At 45.7% G+C, this 19,954-nt stretch overlaps 1 protein-coding gene across 3 annotated transcripts in view; it reads left to right on the plus strand.

The window, feature by feature from the left end:
• Positions 1–19,954, plus strand: part of SOBP (sine oculis binding protein homolog) — a 158,304-nt gene that overhangs the window by 118,946 nt on the left and 19,404 nt on the right. For all 3 annotated transcript variants that reach the window (XM_045806954.2, XM_087865361.1, XM_045806955.2), the window contains one exon: positions 17,921–19,864. In XM_045806954.2, coding sequence (XP_045662910.1) covers positions 17,921–19,861 — 1,941 coding nt within the window. In that variant the 3' untranslated portion in view covers positions 19,862–19,864. The remainder of the gene's footprint in view (positions 1–17,920; positions 19,865–19,954) is intronic.

Raw genomic sequence — 19,954 nt, forward strand, 5'->3', positions numbered from 1 at the left:
CTGATTAACTCCTTCCTATTCAGAGAGGTTATGTGACTTGCTTGTAGTTTTGCAGCTAGAAAATGACAAAGTCGGGGTTAGAGTCCAGGTCTCAGTCCAAAGATGTTGAATAAGTCATTTCCTACTGGCTGCTGGTGGTTTAAAATATTACCCCTTCAGGGGTATTTGGATTTTTAACAGAGGAGTCCTAGAAACATAATATTTTAACTTAAAGAAATCTTTAAAGATAGACTGTCATGGCTGAGGAAGAGGAAGGCAGATCTTTCTAGCAACCACAAAATCACATCATGCAGTCTCCCGGAAGCTCAGCTCTGCCCATCCCAGGAGGGCAAGTTTAGAGGGTGTTGTGTTTCCCCTGGGTGTCATATATTGAGAATGAAATGGAAGTGAGATGAAGGCACTCTGGGCTGTGATGGTCTGGAAGTCATGATGCATTAAGGACAATAGAGGTGACTGAGGACATCCCTCCTGGGGACACATACCCCCATTGCCAGGTATACGAAGGGTGGCCGTGTGGACATGGCTGCTGAGTGGACCTGAGGGGTATGGCCAGGCCTCTGGGGAAGGGTTGCAGGAAGGCAGACCTCATCTCACTATCAGAAAGAGTTTGATAACAAGAGTAGGATGGGCACCCTTGTGAAGTAGTGAGTTCCCCATTGACAGAAGCATCGCAGTTGAGTCAGATGATGACCAGCCGAGCATATTATAGCAGGGCTCCCTGCGCTGCTTGGGAGATGGGATGAAATGACTTTCTGGGGCTAGTTCAATGGCTAGGTGTTATGACCTTGAACTTCCAAAAGTTGCTGAATTGTTAAATGCTGAATACAAAACGCATATCAAAAGGGAATTCGATATTGATCTATCATTTTCACTGTTGAAAGTATGTTCCTCCTTTTTTTTTAAAAAAAAAAAAAGCCACTCAGCATCATTGATGGAAATTTTTGAAATATTTTTACTTAATTACTCTTTGGGGATTTTGTCTCCCGTTTATAGGCTCAGTGGGAGCATTAGTTTGAATATCTTCTGATAACTGTGTACTACTCTGACCTATTGGCATTTCCCCTTTTGGCTGATAATTCAGAAACTCAAAATGGAGCTGCCCCATGGATAAGGATTTTGGGAGCTAACAAAGCAGGAGTCTGAGGCACAAGCAGGAACTGTGTTATCATTCTTTCTACTGCATTTGGCTCACATTAATGAGGTCTGAGGGTTTGGGTGGTTGGCATGATCATGGTCTTCAGGTATCTGAAGGATGTCAGCACCAAAGAAGGCAGGCATTCATTTATTAATAGAGACAAGGGGTATAATTATGGTAGGAATCATGGAATGAAATTAAGCAAAGAGAGAGTTAGACCAAATATTAATGGGGTACTTCCAAGCAATGGATTTATGAAGCTTTTAGATATTTTCTAGGGAATGCTATGCTTTGTTTTCCAAGTCACCTGAAAATCAGAGGGACAGAGGCCAAGATAATCTAGAGGACACCATGGCCTCTGGGGATCAGGCAAACAGAGAGAGCTTCCCTTTCCCTGCTTTTCTCTGGTCTTGCAACATGTAAAGCTCAGTGAGCGATCCCCTTCTGAATGACTTCTGTCCACCTGTAACAAGCACTTGCTTCTCTTAAAACCAGGAGTTATTTAGAGGATGGTGTGTTCCCAAGGAGAAATCTGCACACAAGAATCAGAGGACAGTTCTGGAGAGAATGCGGGGTTGGGCGGGTGCCCGATTTCTCCCATTTCTCCGCTCACTTGTTAGTCCTGCCTCTAGAGGGAAGGCAGAGGAGGCGACATCCGTTCCTGTGGGAACGGTGGGAATGGATCTTGAAACTCTGGGTGAAAAGGAGCCACCCACTCCAGGGAGAACTGAACACTGCTGGTTGAGGTGGATGGTGGCGTCAACCATGGCAGAACCCTCGATAAGCCTGGAGCTTTTCTTTTCCTCTGGAGCATTTCCCCTACACGCTGGGAACTGACTTGTTCTCCACAGTTTAGGATGGATGGCTCTCCCAAGCTGTGCCAGCTTCCGGGGCCCACCAGTCACTGTGACAGCTCTTGCAGGCTTCCTGGACTGGCCATGCTGGCACCACGCCTTCTCTGGACAGTGCGCAGGACCCAGGCTTCCTTGTGAGACTAATTAGGGACATTTGCATTTAGGTATTTTTCATAAGCCATACAGTAGTACTGACAGGTAAAACAATATACTGACATTTGGTAGAGATTTTTATGTTTAATCTCCTGGGAGTGTCTGTACTGCCCTCTTCCTCTGTGGTCATAGAGGTGGGCAGCTGGGAGCACCCTTTTTCTGTAATAGAGATAGCTCCCATGTAATTTTCTGCTTTGAATCCTACATCTTTTTGTATTAAGTGAGATGGTGTTCTACTCTTTAAAACAGTCCATGGCTGCTTTGTGCTGCTAGCTTTGTCTTAAAAGGGAATAAAATTCTCAAATCGAAACCAAACTGGAGACTGTTCTATGGCGTGCTCTGCAAGGGACCGAGTACAGACACGGGTCTGATGATTACCGTGACTGCAGAAACAGTGGGGTCCATAATCTCCAGAGCAGTGGACACTTGCTGTGTTGGTTCTCCCATCCTTGGATTTAAATGGTCCTTAATTGTCCTGCCTGGCTTAGAATCCCAATTCCATTGAAGTCTGACCTCAGGCTGTCCACCGTTGCCATCAGGCAGTTGAGAAGGCCCCATCTCTGTGCTCAGAAGGTTCTGCGTTTGAGCTGGAAGAGAACAGACAGGCAACAAAACCCGAGCCAGAGACCCCCAGCAGCAGAGAGAGGGGCCCCCAGGGAGTTGCTGACAGGGATGATGAAATGGGAGGAGGAGAGGACACAGCCAAAGCCCCAGGAGCGTTCGCCCAGAAGAGTAGCTGCCGGGCACCTGGGGAGAAGCCTTGTCGGCTTGAGGGCACTGTGTAAAGCAAGGTTAGCCCTTAATGAGGTTTTTATGTGTGCTCCTGTTTTTGCATTTTTATGCTGGAATCTCATCACGGTGTGGGGTAACATCCAAGGAAACGCTCACATGCCTTCCGCATCCATATCCTTACCCCGTGTCTGAGGAGGGCAGGGTCCCTCCCTCCAGAGAGCTCGAGGGGTGTTACAAAACTCTCCAAGGAGGATTAACGTGGATTCTTGCTAGTTTAGAGTCATTGTAATGATGAGGAAGGTGTGAGTGTGCTGAAGGACGGAGGAAGCCGCCTTCTAAAAGGCAGGATAATCATGGTATAGGATGGGGCTGGCACCGCATTTACTGTTACTGAGAAGCAAAGATGGTTTAAGCTACGGACGCAGTTGTCTGTCTCAGTGTGACTTCCGTGTACTGCGTGTCAAGCTGCAGGAAGTCCAGCTGATGTAAATAGATTAATATTTAAAAAGTAATACAGAAGAGTGAGGTTCCAAACATGTAATGTTTAATTATTAAAAACTCATAATGGATTCCAATCCAAACTCATGTCTCACGTCTCACTGGTGCTCTGCAAAAAGCTCAATGAGCCAGCGAGCCTGCTCCCTCCGCGGCTCATTGTGACTACCACAGGGCCAGGCCGGTGTTCTCGTAAAGTCTCTAGCGACAGGGGTATGGAGGCTCAGGGAGCGGTATGCTCTCTCATTAGATAATTGTCGCAACCCTTTTTAGTCACATGGATGGCTAACGTGACTGTGTGCTCTCAAGAGGACTTAGAAGAGAATTCGACTTGCTTCCAACTGGTAGGACTTGAGAGAGTCGGGTTACCTGTTAGAAACCATGGTATCAGGCCATCCACGCTACCATTGGGTTTATCAGGCCATGAAGTATGTGTTACAGGAGGCAGGTGTCTGATTAGAAGAATTTACTTAGGCCAGGGATAGTTAATCACCCATTTTCCCCTTGGAGACTGGAATTCTTCTGGCCCTTTAGGACACTTGTGTCACTCACTCGTGATAAGGGTGACTTTGCCCGGAGGCCTATAGCAGAGAATGGCCCACGGAAGAGAGAAAATGATTGATGTGACTTGGAGTAGAATAAATCTTCATAGACCAATCGAATTTACTTCAAAATCAGTGTGCCAGCAAGGCTGGTTGAGGGAGTATCTCTTGATTTTATATTTTTATTCAGCATGACCCATAAGACCCTCCTTTGTGTCTATGTATGAAAATACTGATATGCCATTTGTTGTGCTTGAAGAGTTGGCCGCCTCGATTGTGGTGGCTTGTTCATGAGGTGCTCTTGTGTTCTTCTGTAATGCCGAAAAGGCAGTGCTGTGACCCAAAATGCTCGTGGGTGGAGCCTCGGGGTTTGGAAGGGTCATGTGGCAGGTAGTGGTATTCACGACATCCTGCCGGGCTTGTGGGCTGTGTGGGGTGGCTAGAAATGAGAGGACAGAAATTGAGTTTGTAGTGGCTGCAGGAGCTGAAACCACAGGCTGAAATGTAATAGTGTCTGGGCCTGGGGGAGGACAGGAAGCTGATGAGGGCTGAGAAAAGTGTGACAAGGGGCCGTGTAACCTTGACTCCTGGCAGGACGGAGCCTGCTGACAGGCAGAAGGGTGCAGGCGTGGGAAATCACCTTTCCCTTCTCCTACGGTTTGGTTGACAACCGACAGTTGCATACGGAACCCTCCCCATGTGCAGGACAGTACACTGGGGCGTGAAAGTTCCATGAGACTCAGACCCAGCACTGCAGAGGCTTTAGCGGTAAGGCCTAGGTTTCCTGCTTCTGTCTTATATGCAGCCAGACCATTGAAGTAGCATTTTCCAAAGTGTTTTTGTATAGGATACTACTAGAAAAAAAAGAGTTCTATTTTTGCAAAGTTGAAGAAACTCTGGATTAATGAAGTTAAACATGTTTCTTTTCTGCAGAACTTCTCAGAGGAGGCTTAAATATGACAATGTACATTAAGAATCTCCAAAAGGAGTATAGGGTATGCAGTATTTTGCAAACTCACTTGGCCATGGAATCCTTTTTCAGGAGCAGGACATGGATGGACTAGAGTTTCCAGAATACCCTACAGGCAAAGTTGGGGTAGGAATGGTCAGTGAGAAGGGGGCAGTTCCAGTGGGCTTAGGAACAAGCAAGAACCTGATGTGACAGTCACATTGCCTTTCCGTGGTGACCCTCAGAAATAGTGCTGGTGTAAAGAGGCATATGTAAGAGGCATGCCCTGATGTCACCTTCCTGCTTCCGTGGGCTGAGTCTGCCCCTGGGCAGCCCACACCCACAGCAGGGTACGTAGTGGTACTGTGCCGCAGAGAGCTTCTTAATCACGGGGGGCAAGTATCATGCGATCATTCAAGGACTTTGAAGTCACTACCCCTTCCTAGGTTTTCCTCATCCTTTCATAGACAGCGATACTTGACAGAGTTGTAGTAAGGATTAAATCAGAGAAAGTATATAAAGCTGGGTTAGATTCTTGGCCTTCCTAAAGTCATAGAGCCTCACTGTAAAGACACCCAAGGAAATAAGCGAGACGGGAATAGCCGCTGCTGCTTATCCTCATGAAGTGGGGGCAGGTGTTCTGGCAGCAAAGATGGTCCCACAGGACTGATAGGTGGGCAGCTGGACTGCCTTATTGCCACCCCCCCTCCCGCCCCGGGTGCAAGCATCATTGCTTCCTGCGTTAGCATTTGGCCTTTAAGGACTTGCAACTCCCTGACACTTGACTGCTACTCTTGCCACTTCAGCCCTCTTTTCCCCCCCTCCACCTTGTGACCTCTCCTGCCCCTTGGCTCCTGCTTACTGCCTGTCCTCAGTGGTCCTCTGGCTTTATTCCCACAAGCACTCTCCCCACCACTCCTTAGTCTCTTGGAGTTATCTTAATTCCCACCTTCCCAAGGAAGGAATACTAATTGGTTTGTTGGATTACTCTGTCCCTGTTCGGCAGAGCCAGACCAAGGTCTTGAGGTGACCTTGGGGCCGGTGAGCTGTGGCCAGGGAAGCAGCAGGGCTATGGCCACAGCAGGCACTTGGCATCGAGTGGGTTCCATTCTGATACAAAGCTAGTTAATACATAGTTCTTTTCCTCCTCCTCCTTTCCTTTCCGGTTCTTCCCAACTTCTGCACGTGCTAGTCCATGCCATGTGCATGCCTTGACGTAGCAGAATATACTCAGTAATGCCTTTTATTTCACTCTGAGATACTAAGTGCTAGAAGAGAGGCCTGGCCTCACATATTTAGACTGCCCCCCAAATGTGCCTGTCTTTCGTATCTTACCAGATCCAGGGCCCATTGCACGGGCTGTTTGCATTAGGTAGCTCTGGCACGCTCATTTCTCTTCACCCAGGAGCCAAGAGTCTAGTTGTAAAATGGCTCAAAATGGAAGTGTTCCTCCCCATTTCCTTTCCTTTATCCAAGTAAACCAGAGGATGATGTAGTTAGTTGTACAGGGATTATGAGATGTGGGCTTTTACCCAAACACTGACAATTGATATATAATTATTGCTAGTCTTAATTTATTTATCTCTAAAATAAAGTGTATATGCTGCTTGTCTCTCCCTCCCTCCCTCTCTCTTTTTTTAAAGGTTTATTTATTTATTTGAGAGAGAGAGAGAGAGCACAGGTGGGAGGGGCGGGGAGAGAGAGAGAGGGAGTCTCAAGCAGACCCCACGCTGAGCACAGAGCCTAACGTGGGGCTTGATCCAAAATGAGATGAGGACCTGAGCTGAAACCAAGAGTTGGATGCTTAACCAGCTGCACCACCCAGGCGCCCCTGGCTTCTTGTCTCTTTACAGACTTCTTGTGAATGGTATTGTGATAGTGTCTATTGAGTCAGTTGAATTTACTGGGGGAAAGGAGTTATATGAATAACAGGTGTGTTTAAACATATAGGAATACATATCTTTGTCCTAGGCTGTCCTGTTTCATACCATTTAGCACAGATGTTAAACCTGAATGGGAGATTGGGTTGGGCTAACCCAGGATTTGCTTATGAGAATGGAGTCGTAAGAGAGATGGTCAGTGGAGAATCTAGCTTTAGTGGAATTTTGGCTTTCAACCAGGTGGTTGGCAAGGCAGGATGGCTAAATTCATGGAACAAAGATGGAAGAGAACCAGGCAAAACAACAGTCCACAAACATCCAGGAAGCTTTTTAGAGACAAAGGAACAACGCATAGATCCAGAATCAGAAGCAGTCCAGTGCATGGCTTAGATACTTAAGAAACTGCCACCAAGTGGGTGTTCTCACAAGTGTTAATTAACTAAGAAGACAAGACAATAGGCAACCTAAATTATTTTTTTTCCCCAAGTTTGTAAGCCCAGCATCCTAGGCCTTTGGAATTTGTAGCATTGTGCACCAGATGCCATAAATGTCACATTTGTGTGTAACTAAGCATAAGGGATTCCATTGGTGACTCTGGCCCAGACGACTGGTGCTGGCCTGAAGCTGAGCCTAGGGCTAAAACACCCGTAGTGAGCCTAAGACCACAACCTGGCCCGCAAACCTCCTCATTACTGCAATTACATTGCTGTCAAACACTCCACAAGCCATTGGAAAGACTGGAGAATTTGGGGGTCAAGTGTTTTGTTGATTTCGGTTTCTGGGTTTTATTTTTGTGGTGTGCTTTTTTACTTTGAAGTACACATCACAGGAAAATTCATAGTGGTGGATTTTCTCTTTGTTTTTATAACTGAGATGTAATAGAAGAATACGGTAAATAAGAGTAGAGTGTAGGTAGACCAGTTGGCTCTGTGTTTTATTTTATACATTTAAAGGTGGTTCTTATACATTTATAACCATAAAATTAAAATATCTATATTTATATGACACCTTATATTTTTCAGAGTGCTTTCATTTGCAGTATTTGTTTTCATCCTCACAGCAGAACTTGAAGGGAGACGGAGGGCCCAAGGGCACGGAAATATGACCCAAAGTTACAGGGTGGACAGGACATGGGTCTTCTGATTCCCAGCTCACCACCTTCCTCACCAAACCATGCTACTTCCCAAATGAAGAGTAAAAACCTGGTACATTGATTGAAGATTGGGAAGAATGTATTTAGAGATTTAAGGTTCTCATCAAGAAAAAATTAAATTGTGAGGTAGGGAAGAGAGACAAAACTACTCAATAAGCCTATAAAACTGGCCACACTGAAGTCAGCAGGTGTGACACAGGAAGAGATGGGATAGTGAAGAAGGGACCAGTCCTTCTCAAGAGTAAACAAAGTCATGAGCAGGAATAAACAAATGGCTTCTGATATCTCTCTACCAAGGCAGAGAGTGGGAAGGACCAAGTTACCCTGGATTGTGGGCACAAAAAGATAAAAATAATCTCAGAGATACCACTGATATTTGGAAGTTTTTTGTTTTTGCCTAGACTGGAGCTAACATGAAGAACTAAAATATAAAACAACATACCCCCCCAACATATCTAATAGACGGGTAAAATTCAGGAAAATATATCCTTGTATGGCAATCCATACACTTCAGAGGAAATGGAAAGTGGGAATTTTAGGAAAATAAAAAGAAACACCAAAGGAATTGTTTTGGGGTATTGAGTACAAAATCTGAAGCAGACATTAAAAACAGATTATTTAGCAAAGAAGCAAGAAATGCGACAGCTTACCTAAGTATCTGCTAAGAATGTCATTCTCTTAAAAACGGAGTAATTGACTTTTCTTCCCATGCCTTGGTGATAGTTCTGAGAAGGCAGAGAAACAGTGAGGAGAATCTTACTCTGACCACCATTTGAGTAATATGGAGGAGGGCTGCTTAGTATGTGGATGGAGAGGGGAAGTGACCCAACTACCTTGCACTGTGCAGTAGAGAGGGAGAGAATGCTGGATATGACCGGCCACATTCCCTAGAATTCAGAAAAGCAGATTTTGTTTAAGTTCCAAGGAAAGGTGGATTTAGTCCCATGGTCAGAGACTCAGTATAGTCTTAGGGAAGGAGGAGCAACATGAGGGGTGGGAAATTCCAAAAATGAATTCTGTGTCAAAAAGGCTAGAATGCATGAGGGGCTGAACCCTTGGGGTACTGCCCAGGGTAATAAAGAGAGCTCTTAGGGCTATGCTCGTGAAAGGAACAAGAAGGAGAGTTGGATAGATCAGTGTTTATAGCAAATGGTTAATATTTAACAAAAGCAGGTGAGAAGGCAGGGCTGGGTAACTTTTATTTGACTTCTTTCCATTGTCTCCATAAAGAGAATGTTCTTGAGACTGGTAGGACAAAATAAGAAGGCTATGAATTCCATTTTGGGGGCAAAGAGATAGGCAGAAAACACCTGCTATGCTAAGCAAATTCAGATCTCCAAGCCCCTAGGAGGGAATTTGTAGATAATTTCATATCTACTTTTGTATAATCTTTGCTCTATCATGATAAATGGGAGAGGCTTTAAAAAGACAAAAAAAGGACAAATGTTGACCAAATTTTCAAAATTGGGAAAGAGTTTCTGATTTCTGAAACTCTAGACCCAGGAGGCTGGATGGTTTACCCTCAAAAGTCCTTGAATATATCATTAAACAAATGATTGATGGGCACTTAGGAGAAAAAGGTTTTGGTTGACCAGAAGCTGAGAATGAAGCAAGCAGTGTGGCAGAGAGAAAGAAGATAGGTTGTGAGTTCTGGATCTGGATCCTGGCTCCACCATTTGTAGGCTGTGAGAGCTTCAAGAAACCACATCATCTCTTTGAACCTTTGTTTCCTCATTTTCAAGTGAAATGGGAAAAACAGTAGCTCCTTTACAAGTTTGTTGCCAGAATTAAAGGAGATAAGTGAAAGCTTCAAGCTTGGTACATAAGAGTTACTCAGTAAATGTTTTTTTTTTTTTTAAGATTTTATTTATTTATTTGACAGAGATAGAGACAGCCAGCGAGAGAGGGAACACAAGCAGGGGGAGTGGGAGAGGAAGAAGCAGGCTCATAGTGGAGGAGCCTGATGTGGGCTCGATCCCAGAACGCTGGGATCACGCCCTGAGCCGAAGGCAGATGCTTAACGACTGCGCCACCCAGGCGCCCCTGTTTTTTTTTTTTTTTTAAGAAGCAAAGACCTCATAGCAGGATATGACTGCTAAAAAAAAAAAAAAAAAAAAGCACATGCATTCTTGGGTGGTATTAGTGCAGGTACAGTGTTCTATAATAGGGAGAGCAGAGTTCCCTGGGCTCTATGCCGGTCAGGCTGCTGCATTCCATTCTGGGCTCCACCCTCTAAGAGGGGGATTACCAACGTGAAGTATATCCCTGGGTACAAGGCACAGGAGGGCAGACAGGACAGGCGGGCTCTGGGAACTTGTCCTCCTGGAGAATGGGCACAGGAACTGGGGATGTTTAAAAATAACAATCGGGGAAACTATGATGGCTCTTTTTAAGTATTTGACAGGCTGAGACTGAGAAGAGGAGTTGGCCTGTGCTAGGAGACCCTGATGAACAGAACTTCTGTCAGTGGGTGGAAGTGACAGGGACATGAAGTGGTTAAGCTTTTTGATAGTCAGAACTGCCCATCAGCAGAATAGGCTGCCTTAAATGAGGCTGCATAGGGCTCTGCAATTGTATCGCAATCGTCTTTAGAAGGCCACCGGAAAAATCAGTGCAAAGGAGAGAGATTGCCATGATGTGAATCAGTCTTTGGCTGTGTGGATGTATCTGGATGATTCTTCCTGTCGCAGGAAGTCTGAGTGCTACCTGGAAGACCGTCTGTGTATGTGTAGAAGGGAACCCAAGCTTGCTGGGGGAGTCAGGTTGAGCTTGACCTGTGAAGTTCCTTAGAGGACTAAATTCTGGAATTTCAAAATGAGTTTATTGTCAAATATTAGTCAATCATCTTAATCCTGTAGCTTTAAAAGAAAATGCAAAAATCCTTGAGCTAGCGGGGGGCAATATGGCGTTTGAAGCCAGACAGATCTAAGTTAGAATCTGGATCTGCCATCTATTACCTGCACAAATAATCTTGGGCACATTATTTAATCTATCTAAACCCCAGTTATCCAGGTGGTAAGGGACTTGTGGAGATTAAACAAGGTAATCCATGTAACAGGGTTAGCCTGGTTACTAATGCTTAAATAATGCTCGCTACCGTTAGTACTAAGTTCTTATTACATCGAATCAGAGCTTCCAGCAGGCACTATAATAAAAGTCATAACTTTTGATGAGGTGTCCTGGAGAGATTTGAGGACCGGGCAGAGGTAGATACTAGGGGCTTGAGTGGGGGCGATCCTGAGCATCCACAGGTAGGAGCTGGTTCCATTTGTGACCCAGGGAGCCAAGAAATGTGCACAAGACTGTTAAAAGAGGATTGAATGAGCTCTGCAAGTAAAGCTCTTAGCCAGGTGTCTGACAGGTTCCAAGTAATCAGTATGGGGCTGGTAAGTGAATGAGAGTTTACCAGGAGCAGCTACGAGCCTCCCAGAAGCAGCCAGAGAATGGGCTGGTCTTTCTTCCTGGCATGTTTCTCGGGGAGTGCTGTCACGACTGATGGGCTCCTCTCACAGCTGAGCACCCAAGGCTCGGAGTGATTGGGTGCCCGGCCCCACCAGGAGCAGGAGGCTGCAGGAGTGGACCCGCTAATCTCTAAGATTCTTTGCAGGGCTAAATTTCATTACTCTGAGATCTCTTGGGCTATTTCTGTGTCCTCTCAGGGCCAATAACTGGAAAACAGAGGAGACATTTGGCGCCAAGTAGACCAGATTTTCCAACGTTTGAATTTTTTAGTTTCCATCCGGATGACTTGTGTTAGGAAGATGTAAGTGGCATTTATTCAGCATAAATGAAGCAGAGAGTGTTGTGATGATATGCTAATGCTCTTAGGCAAGCTAACACGTCAGACCAAAGGGAAAACTCACCTTCTTCTCAGTCATGTGTTTGGCTGTGAGGAGGACCCATGGTCACTGAACACAGGCCAGGATTCCATCTCTTGCTTTGGCTGTAGAAACAGACTTGGGTCAGTAATGAGCCATTTGTCAACGCTCATTGAGATCCTGCAGACCAAGCCCATCTCTTCTCTGCTCGACAGAGTTCATGGAACATGTGCAAAAGAAGGATCTGCCCCGCTCACCTGGGCCAAGACTTCTGAAATCCAGCTGAAAATGTATACGAGGAAGTTGAGTCACGGTATAAAGTTCCTACCGGGAGGTTTTCTAATGAGATTTTCAGTTCTAACAAAGATGCTCGTTGGCCTCTCCTTGAGTTCCAGATCCTATTAGAGAAATGAGAGAGGCGAGGGGAGAGAGACCAAACTACAAACCGAAACAAAGAACCGAATGAGATCCATAAATAAAAAGAACTATGTAACAAACATCATCATGTTGAAATCCAAACCTGCAGAAAGTTTATTTTGAAAATGAACTTCTCCATGAATTTGCTTTTAAAAAAAAAAATAGCCCTTGCTGGTTCTAAATCCCTCTCCTGATTTCTGGGTGGCTTTGCAAAAATCTATGGCTACGCCCTCTTTTTCCTTCCTCCACTCTCTAATCCAACTTTGCAAGGAAACTTGGAATGGTGAGCTTGATCCCCGAATCAGGGTTTGGTGCACCCCTCCCCTCCCCATGGGGACTCGTCCTAACATGCATTCTGCCATGCGGGGCTTGGGTCATCCTGTCTGAAAGGCCTGTGTAACTGTGGCTTTTGGCCCTTCCGTGTAATGAGTCAAGCAGATCGCTCATCAGCCCTGTTTTTTAATAAAACATGAATAGCACAGTTTATGGCTTCCACTATTCAGACAGCAGTTGAGCAGAAGAGAAATTATTCCTTTTAATGGTTCGAACACTCATTTCCTAGCAGCCATGCTGCTTTGTCAAGCTTTTGCCTGAATTAGAGAATGACCGGGCTTGGAAAAGAAGGGGGCTCGGCAGGAGTTGACTAGAATCTTCTCAGGATGGTGGTCAGCCGGGATGCGCATAGAACCATCGGCTTGGTTCCCTGCAGACAACCTCTCTGTTACCCTCAGACTGTTCCCTAGGAAGCTGGGTCGGGGGCTGGTGTCTGTGAGGTGCAGCATGCATTTGCCCAGAGAGATACACACTCCATTCTCTTTCAGAGACACACAAGCTCATAGGAAAACTGTGCATGACAATTACCCGTTTTCCTTACTAACATTGCCATAGAAACATCCTCCCATTAGTTAAAATGAACTTAAACATATGGGATGTTCCTGGGACATCAGCAGCCATGAGGGAGGCGGGCTACGGACTGAAAGAAATGCACTGTGCAGCAAGCTGATTGATCTGCCTGGCACACAGGCATTGCTATTTACTACTAGTAGTTCCATTTCACAGAGGAAAAAACAAGCTGAGATTTTCATCAGTTGCACTGCTAGTAAACAACGGAGCCCAGACTCAAACTCATACTTTCTGATTCCAAATCCTGGGTGATTTCCATAGCATCCTTTGCTGCCCAAGGGCACTGAATTAGGGCCATGATGCAGGCGGTGTCTAAACCCCCCAAAAAAGCAGTTGCTGGGACCATGGGGCCACAGGGTCGGGCTGGAAGCAGGTTTCCAGGTGGAGTCAGTTTGAGGCCTCAACTCATGCGGTGAGGTGACTATAGGTAGGGCAGACTGCAGACTCTAAAAACACTGATGGCCCCCACCCATGTCTGTCTGTCCTCCTTTGCTCCACTCTCTGGTGAGCTCATGATTTTTTTTTTTTAGCTAATTGGACTGCAAAATCAGCGCCGCATGTAATGGGCCAAGGCCTAGAGAACCAGCGTCTTAGGGCAAGTGACAATTTTGTTTAAGGAGGTATAACTTCTGAGCTGTTACCTGGGTGCTGTACTTGTGGGAAGTCAGGAGCACATGAAGATTTTGTTTTGTTTTTCAAATAGTTGATGGCATTCAGGGGATTGCTAATATCTTTTTATTGTTCCATTGCTACAAATGTCTTTGCCCAGATAAGAAAGATTTCAGCAAAAGGGTTTCTTAATTAAATATTGTCTCATGCCAGATTACCACTCAGAAGGCGACGGTGGGTTCCATTAAAGGGTGAACTTCACTCCCACAGTCGACAGCTGATTAATGTGTTAATTAGGAACCCTGACCCCCTCCCCAGTCACCCGAATGTTCTCCTCAGCCCAGCAGAATGTATATATTATGCCCATGCGGGTAACCTCATGGCATATTTTGGCTTTGACTTTGGACGTTTATATAAAAATAAAGGCTCAGTTGCCAACATGAATAGCTTTCTTTCTTTCCAGGGGAAATACAAGATGGAAAGAGTTATAGGAACCAGAAGTCCTGCCTTCCAGTTTTCTTCTATCAAGAGCAAGTGATATTTCTGCTGAGGCAGTGTCTTTTGAGTAGTTTAGCGGTGTAGGTTGCCTCACATTCATTTCACGGGAAAGGAGTGAATCCATCAGGCCACTGAGCTTATAAGTACTACCCTGGCAGTCAGCCACCAAAATATAAATACTCTAAATGGACTAAAGGAAATGTTCATTCTGTTGTTTAGAATTGGACACATCCCAGGAAGGTAAATTTAATCTTTTTGAGGACTGCTGTTATAGGGTTGAATGGAATACGCATCTGTTTATCTCCTTTGTGATCTTTTTGTCTTCCTGGTGATACATTATGTATTTGTGATACGAAGCATTTCAGCTGTCTTGCTCAATGGCATTGCATTAGCTGATTGTTCAGTCCCCAGATTGCCATCGTTAAACGGCTTCAGCTTCAGCTCTGTCCAATCTGGGACCTGTTAGGGAGAGAAGTGGAACCAAAGAGGCCAGATTCCAACAGAAACAAAGCTGGGGTGGAATTAGGGGGAAATCATTCCAGAGCCCAGTGAGTTGAGCTCTGCACTTCTTAATCTTTATCTTTTAAAATATCTGAAGGAATTCTGGTACTTCTTGGCATAATAAGAAAAAACTAATGCCTCAAAAAGTTAAAAAAAAAAAAATTAAAGCCGCCTGTGGAAAAAGAAAGGAAGAATACCCCGTAACACGCAATTCAGAAAACCATAGTTTATGAGACACATGCTGTATATTTCTTGGATATGCAAATGCTATTTTATTAAAGAGAGAAATCTATAGTATATATTTGCACCTAACTATCACATCTTAAGTAATCAGCTCAGGCTCCTATGATGAAATCCATAATTACCAGAAGCGTGTCATTAGTTAGATGTTGAATGAATGATGGTACTGTGTTTTATTGCCTCACATGATATAGCCATTTGTGCCATAAATTCATTGACCTCATCTTAAATGATGTGTCCTGTAAGACAGACTTGATTCATTATTTCTTAAGTGACAGGTTTTTTTCTCTAACAATTTTTTGCTTCATCAGAAAGATTGCTTTTCTGTATTTTTAGGTCAGTGTTCTGAATTGAAATATAATAAGGCAAGGGTATACACATTCACACTCACATTACCCAAAATGAGACAGTCATAAACTGTCACCCTATTGCCTAAATGCTTTAGGATGTTGCAGAAAATGAAGTTGTAAACATTAGGCCTTTGCCTAAAAAGTTGCAATAGAATTTTGCTTTAAAACTTTTTCTGAAATTCCTTTTATGTGGAAATAGATAAAATGTGGTAGAGAATTCTCATTTGACAATTGGATGGGTCTATGAGCATTCCTCATTCATCACTGAATTATTAAAAGTGAAGGAAGGGAGAACATTTAAGTTATATTTAGATTATTTTTTGTAACTCCACTTGAAAATATTTATTTAGCTTGAGGAAACAGAGGAATCCTCTGGAGGCAAATAATTCAATCTGGCAATTTAAAAACCAATTAAGGATTTCAGGAAACTCTTTCCCCTTATGGTTAAAAAATAAGATCCAAAAGAAATATGCCAGAAAATTTGGCATATTATTTTAATTAGTTTAATTCATTGATAATATTTTTTAGTTCATGATTAAAGAAGCTATATTTGATCCTTTCCTTCAAGCTTATAAATTTACATTTTAGGCTTTAGGCTTTCTATGGATGCCTAATATTGAAACAGAATCGGGTGGCTTTATTTCATACAGGGATTTAAATGTCACATCATTACATATTAACTTTATAAAAATGATCAGGTTTTAAAAATAATAACTTACTTGCCTCAAGGTTTAACTACTAGTTTATTTAACCTTTATCTAGATAAGAATTTTGAGGGTCTGATGGATTTTGTGTGTTTCTTTTCATCAGAGGCAATTCTGTACTTAACTTGTAGACATCTCAACTATGATTTTAAAAAAATTCCTGTAATTCTAGAGAAACCTGAAAATACTGTACCGAAACGCATTGAAAGTATATTAGCATTGAAATTATTCCTCTTGCAAAAGGGATTTTTGAAAGGGTAATTTGATATGAGACTACACAAAAAATGAATGTGTGCCAATAAGTATCTGTTATTCAGTTTCATGCCTTGTGGTATATTACCTGCGAATGTCAGTGGGAAAAGAGAAGGAAGGGAGTGGATTTACACATACAGACCCACATCTGCCACCAATGTGTACACCCCCAGTCACATACCAGCATGCCACCACTGTTTACAGACAAGGAAAGCTGAGAGTTAAATGCGATGAGTAATCAAATGCCCAGCATATGTTGTTTTTGCATTGTTGATGTGACCAATCGTGATTAAAAGTTATCATCTTTTAATGCTATCAGTTTACCATAGTTAAAAAAAAAAAAAACATGCACTAACAACAGAACAACAGATACCCTCCTCAACAAAAACAAGGTCCCATTTAGAGCAATATTGTAACCAATGCTTTATGGAGGAGAGCCTTGAATTCAGAGAACTCACCATTACACTTCAGAATTTCAGAATTCTTCCTCCGCCGCTGTATGGATTGAGTGCTAAGGAAATGACCAAAAAAAAAAAAAAAAAAAAAAAAGGAAAGAAAGAAAAAGAAAAAAAATGTGTGTGTAATTTCAGTCAAAAAAAGTAAGGCACTGAAAGAACTACTGAAAATTTTGACATCTGTTTATCTGTTTATAGCTATGGCAAGATTACTCATATTAATTCTTGTTTAAAATGCCATATGAAGGAAAGACATTTGTGCAAACAAGAGTCATATTTGAATTGTAGATCATGTCTTCACCATCTGTGAGAGCTGATGGTGTTGCAAAATTAATGTGTTAATGAAATCACAATAATTTCTCCAAAGTAATGGGTTCTGAAGCCGAGAATGACTATTTTTTGAACTTTGATGTCTAGTGATTTCCAATTGGGAAAAGCTCTCAGCCTTTAATTAGTTCTGCAGCCCAACTTTAAAATAAATTTGGTGATATCTTTCTTTTGCCAGGAGTAGATTTGAAGGGGGGAAGAAGCCATAACAACTTTTGGAAAACGTTCTCTGGTGTTTGAAAAGTTGTTAAATAAGACTGCCTGCCAAGAAATGTCACCAAAAATTCTGACTACTGAGAGAGAGTGGGCAAACAGCTCAAAAAATAATTCTAGCTTGCTGCAACATCACAGGTTGGGAATAGCTAAACCTCACACAGACTTCATGACTAATTCCAAGTTTCCCTTTGGAAGCCAGACATAATGATGTTCCGCGCTTTGTGTTATCGGTTAACACAGCACAACCTTTCCAACTGCATTACTGAGCACAGTCAATAGTGTAAAGCACTTTGCGTGAGGAGAATTTTACGGGGCTCTGTTTCAGAGTCCACTGAACTTCCTGGAGAATCCTCCTCTCCACAACTATTCACATTTACGTTTACAACGAGCCTCTTTGACAGGTAAGAATATGTGGGCAGGTAGATGTAGGCCTTTCTGTCAGATCCACCTTTACCTTGAGCTTAACAGGCACAACACAGTTTGGGGTTGTTGTTGACTTGTTTTTAATGGAAGGTGGTGATAATTGCTATTCCGAAGAATTACTATTTAAAAAGCAAGTCTGACTTCCAAGGAGAAATCATTTCACAAACATTTAAGAATGTTACCTTTTGGAAAGAAACACTTCAGTCTGTTCGAAAAATTGTGATAAAGTTTGAAAGAACCTCTATGTGAAACATGAAACACGATCTACCAGAGGAAATAGCTTATCTTGTTTTCTTTTTATTACTGTGTTGTAGGTATGTGACTGGTGTAAGCACATAAGACACACAAAAGAATACCTGGATTTTGGGGACGGGGAAAGAAGGCTTCAGTTCTGCAGTGCAAAATGTCTCAATCAATACAAAATGGACATTTTCTACAAAGAGACACAGGCCAATCTTCCAGCTGGGCTGTGCAGCACATTACACCCTCCCATGGAAAATAAAGCAGAAGGCACCGGGGTGCAGCTGCTCACTCCAGACTCTTGGAATATCCCTCTAACAGATGCTCGGAGGAAGGCCCCCTCCCCGGTGGCTGCAGCTGGCCAAAGCCAGGGCCCTGGCCCATCGTCGTCCACCACCGTGTCTCCATCTGACACTGCCAACTGCTCTGTCACTAAAATCCCCACGCCAGTGCCCAAGTCCATGCCCATCAGCGAGACTCCAAACATCCCTCCTGTCTCCGTCCAGCCACCTGCTAGCATCGGGCCTCCCCTCGGTGTCCCGCCTCGCAGTCCTCCCATGGTGATGACCAACCGCGGCCCGGTGCCGCTGCCCATCTTCATGGAACAACAGATCATGCAGCAGATCCGCCCGCCCTTTATTCGCGGGCCGCCGCACCACGCCTCCAACCCTAACAGCCCTCTGTCCAACCCCATGCTCCCAGGCATCGGGCCCCCGCCCGGCGGCCCCAGGAATCTGGGCCCCACTTCCAGTCCCATGCACCGGCCCATGCTGTCGCCCCACATCCATCCCCCAAGCACCCCGACCATGCCTGGGAACCCCCCGGGCCTGCTGCCCCCACCGCCCCCGGGCGCGCCCTTGCCCAGTCTCCCCTTCCCGCCGGTGAGCATGATGCCAAATGGCCCGATGCCCGTGCCCCAGATGATGAATTTCGGGCTGCCGTCGCTCGCCCCGCTGGTGCCGCCCCCCACCTTGCTCGTGCCATACCCCGTGATCGTGCCCCTGCCCGTGCCCATCCCCATCCCTATTCCCATCCCTCACGTCAATGATTCCAAGCCCCCCAACGGATTCTCCAGCAACGGGGAGAACTTCATTCCGAGCGCCCCTGGCGACTCCTCAGCGGCTGGAGGCAAGCCAGGCGGACACTCCCTGTCCCCCAGGGACTCCAAGCAGGGCTCATCCAAGTCTGCGGACTCGCCGCCTGGCTGCTCCGGCCAAGCCCTGAGCCTAGCGCCCGCGGAGCACGGCCGGAGCGAGGTGGTGGACCTGACGCGGCGCGCCGGCAGCCCCCCGGGCGCGGGCGGCCAGCTCGGCTTCCCCGGCGTGCTGCAGGGCCCGCAGGACGGCGTCATTGACCTGACGGTGGGCCACCGGGCCCGGCTGCACAACGTGATCCACCGCGCGCTGCACGCGCACGTCAAGGCGGAGCGCGAGCCGGGCGCCGCGGAGCGCAGGACCTGCGGCGGCTGCAGGGACGGCCACTGCAGCCCGCCCGCCGCCGGCGACCCGTGCCCGGGCGCCCCCGCGGGCCCCGAGGCCGCGGCGGCCTGCAACGTCATCGTGAACGGCACGCGCGGCGCCGTGGCCGCCGAGGGCGCCAAGAGCGCGGAGCCGCCGCCGGAGCAGCCCCCGCCGCCGCCGCCGCCCGCGCCCCCCAAGAAGCTGCTGTCGCCCGAGGAGCCGGCGGTGAGCGAGCTGGAGTCGGTTAAAGAGAACAACTGTGCTTCCAACTGTCACCTGGACGGGGAGGCGGCCAAAAAGCTGATAGGGGAGGAGGCCCTGGCGGGGGGCGACAAGTCAGACCCGAACCTTAATAACCCCGCGGACGAGGACCACGCGTATGCTCTGCGGATGCTGCCCAAGACGGGCTGCGTGATCCAGCCTGTGCCAAAACCCGCGGAGAAGACTGCCATGGCGCCGTGCATCATCTCCTCGCCCATGCTCAGCGCCGGGCCGGAGGACCTGGAGCCTCCGCTCAAAAGGAGGTGCCTCCGAATTAGAAATCAGAATAAGTAAAAGGTTTGTATGTCCACCGGGGCTCTCCTCCGCACGCGCCCGTGCGCCTCTCCTTCCTCCTTACAAGGCAGAGGCACAGAGTTAGAGTGATAA

Source organism: Ursus americanus, chromosome 11 (assembly GCF_024610735.1).
Source record: "Ursus americanus isolate L20-20 chromosome 11, mUrsAme1.1.p, whole genome shotgun sequence".
Taxonomy (NCBI): Eukaryota; Metazoa; Chordata; class Mammalia; order Carnivora; family Ursidae; genus Ursus; species Ursus americanus.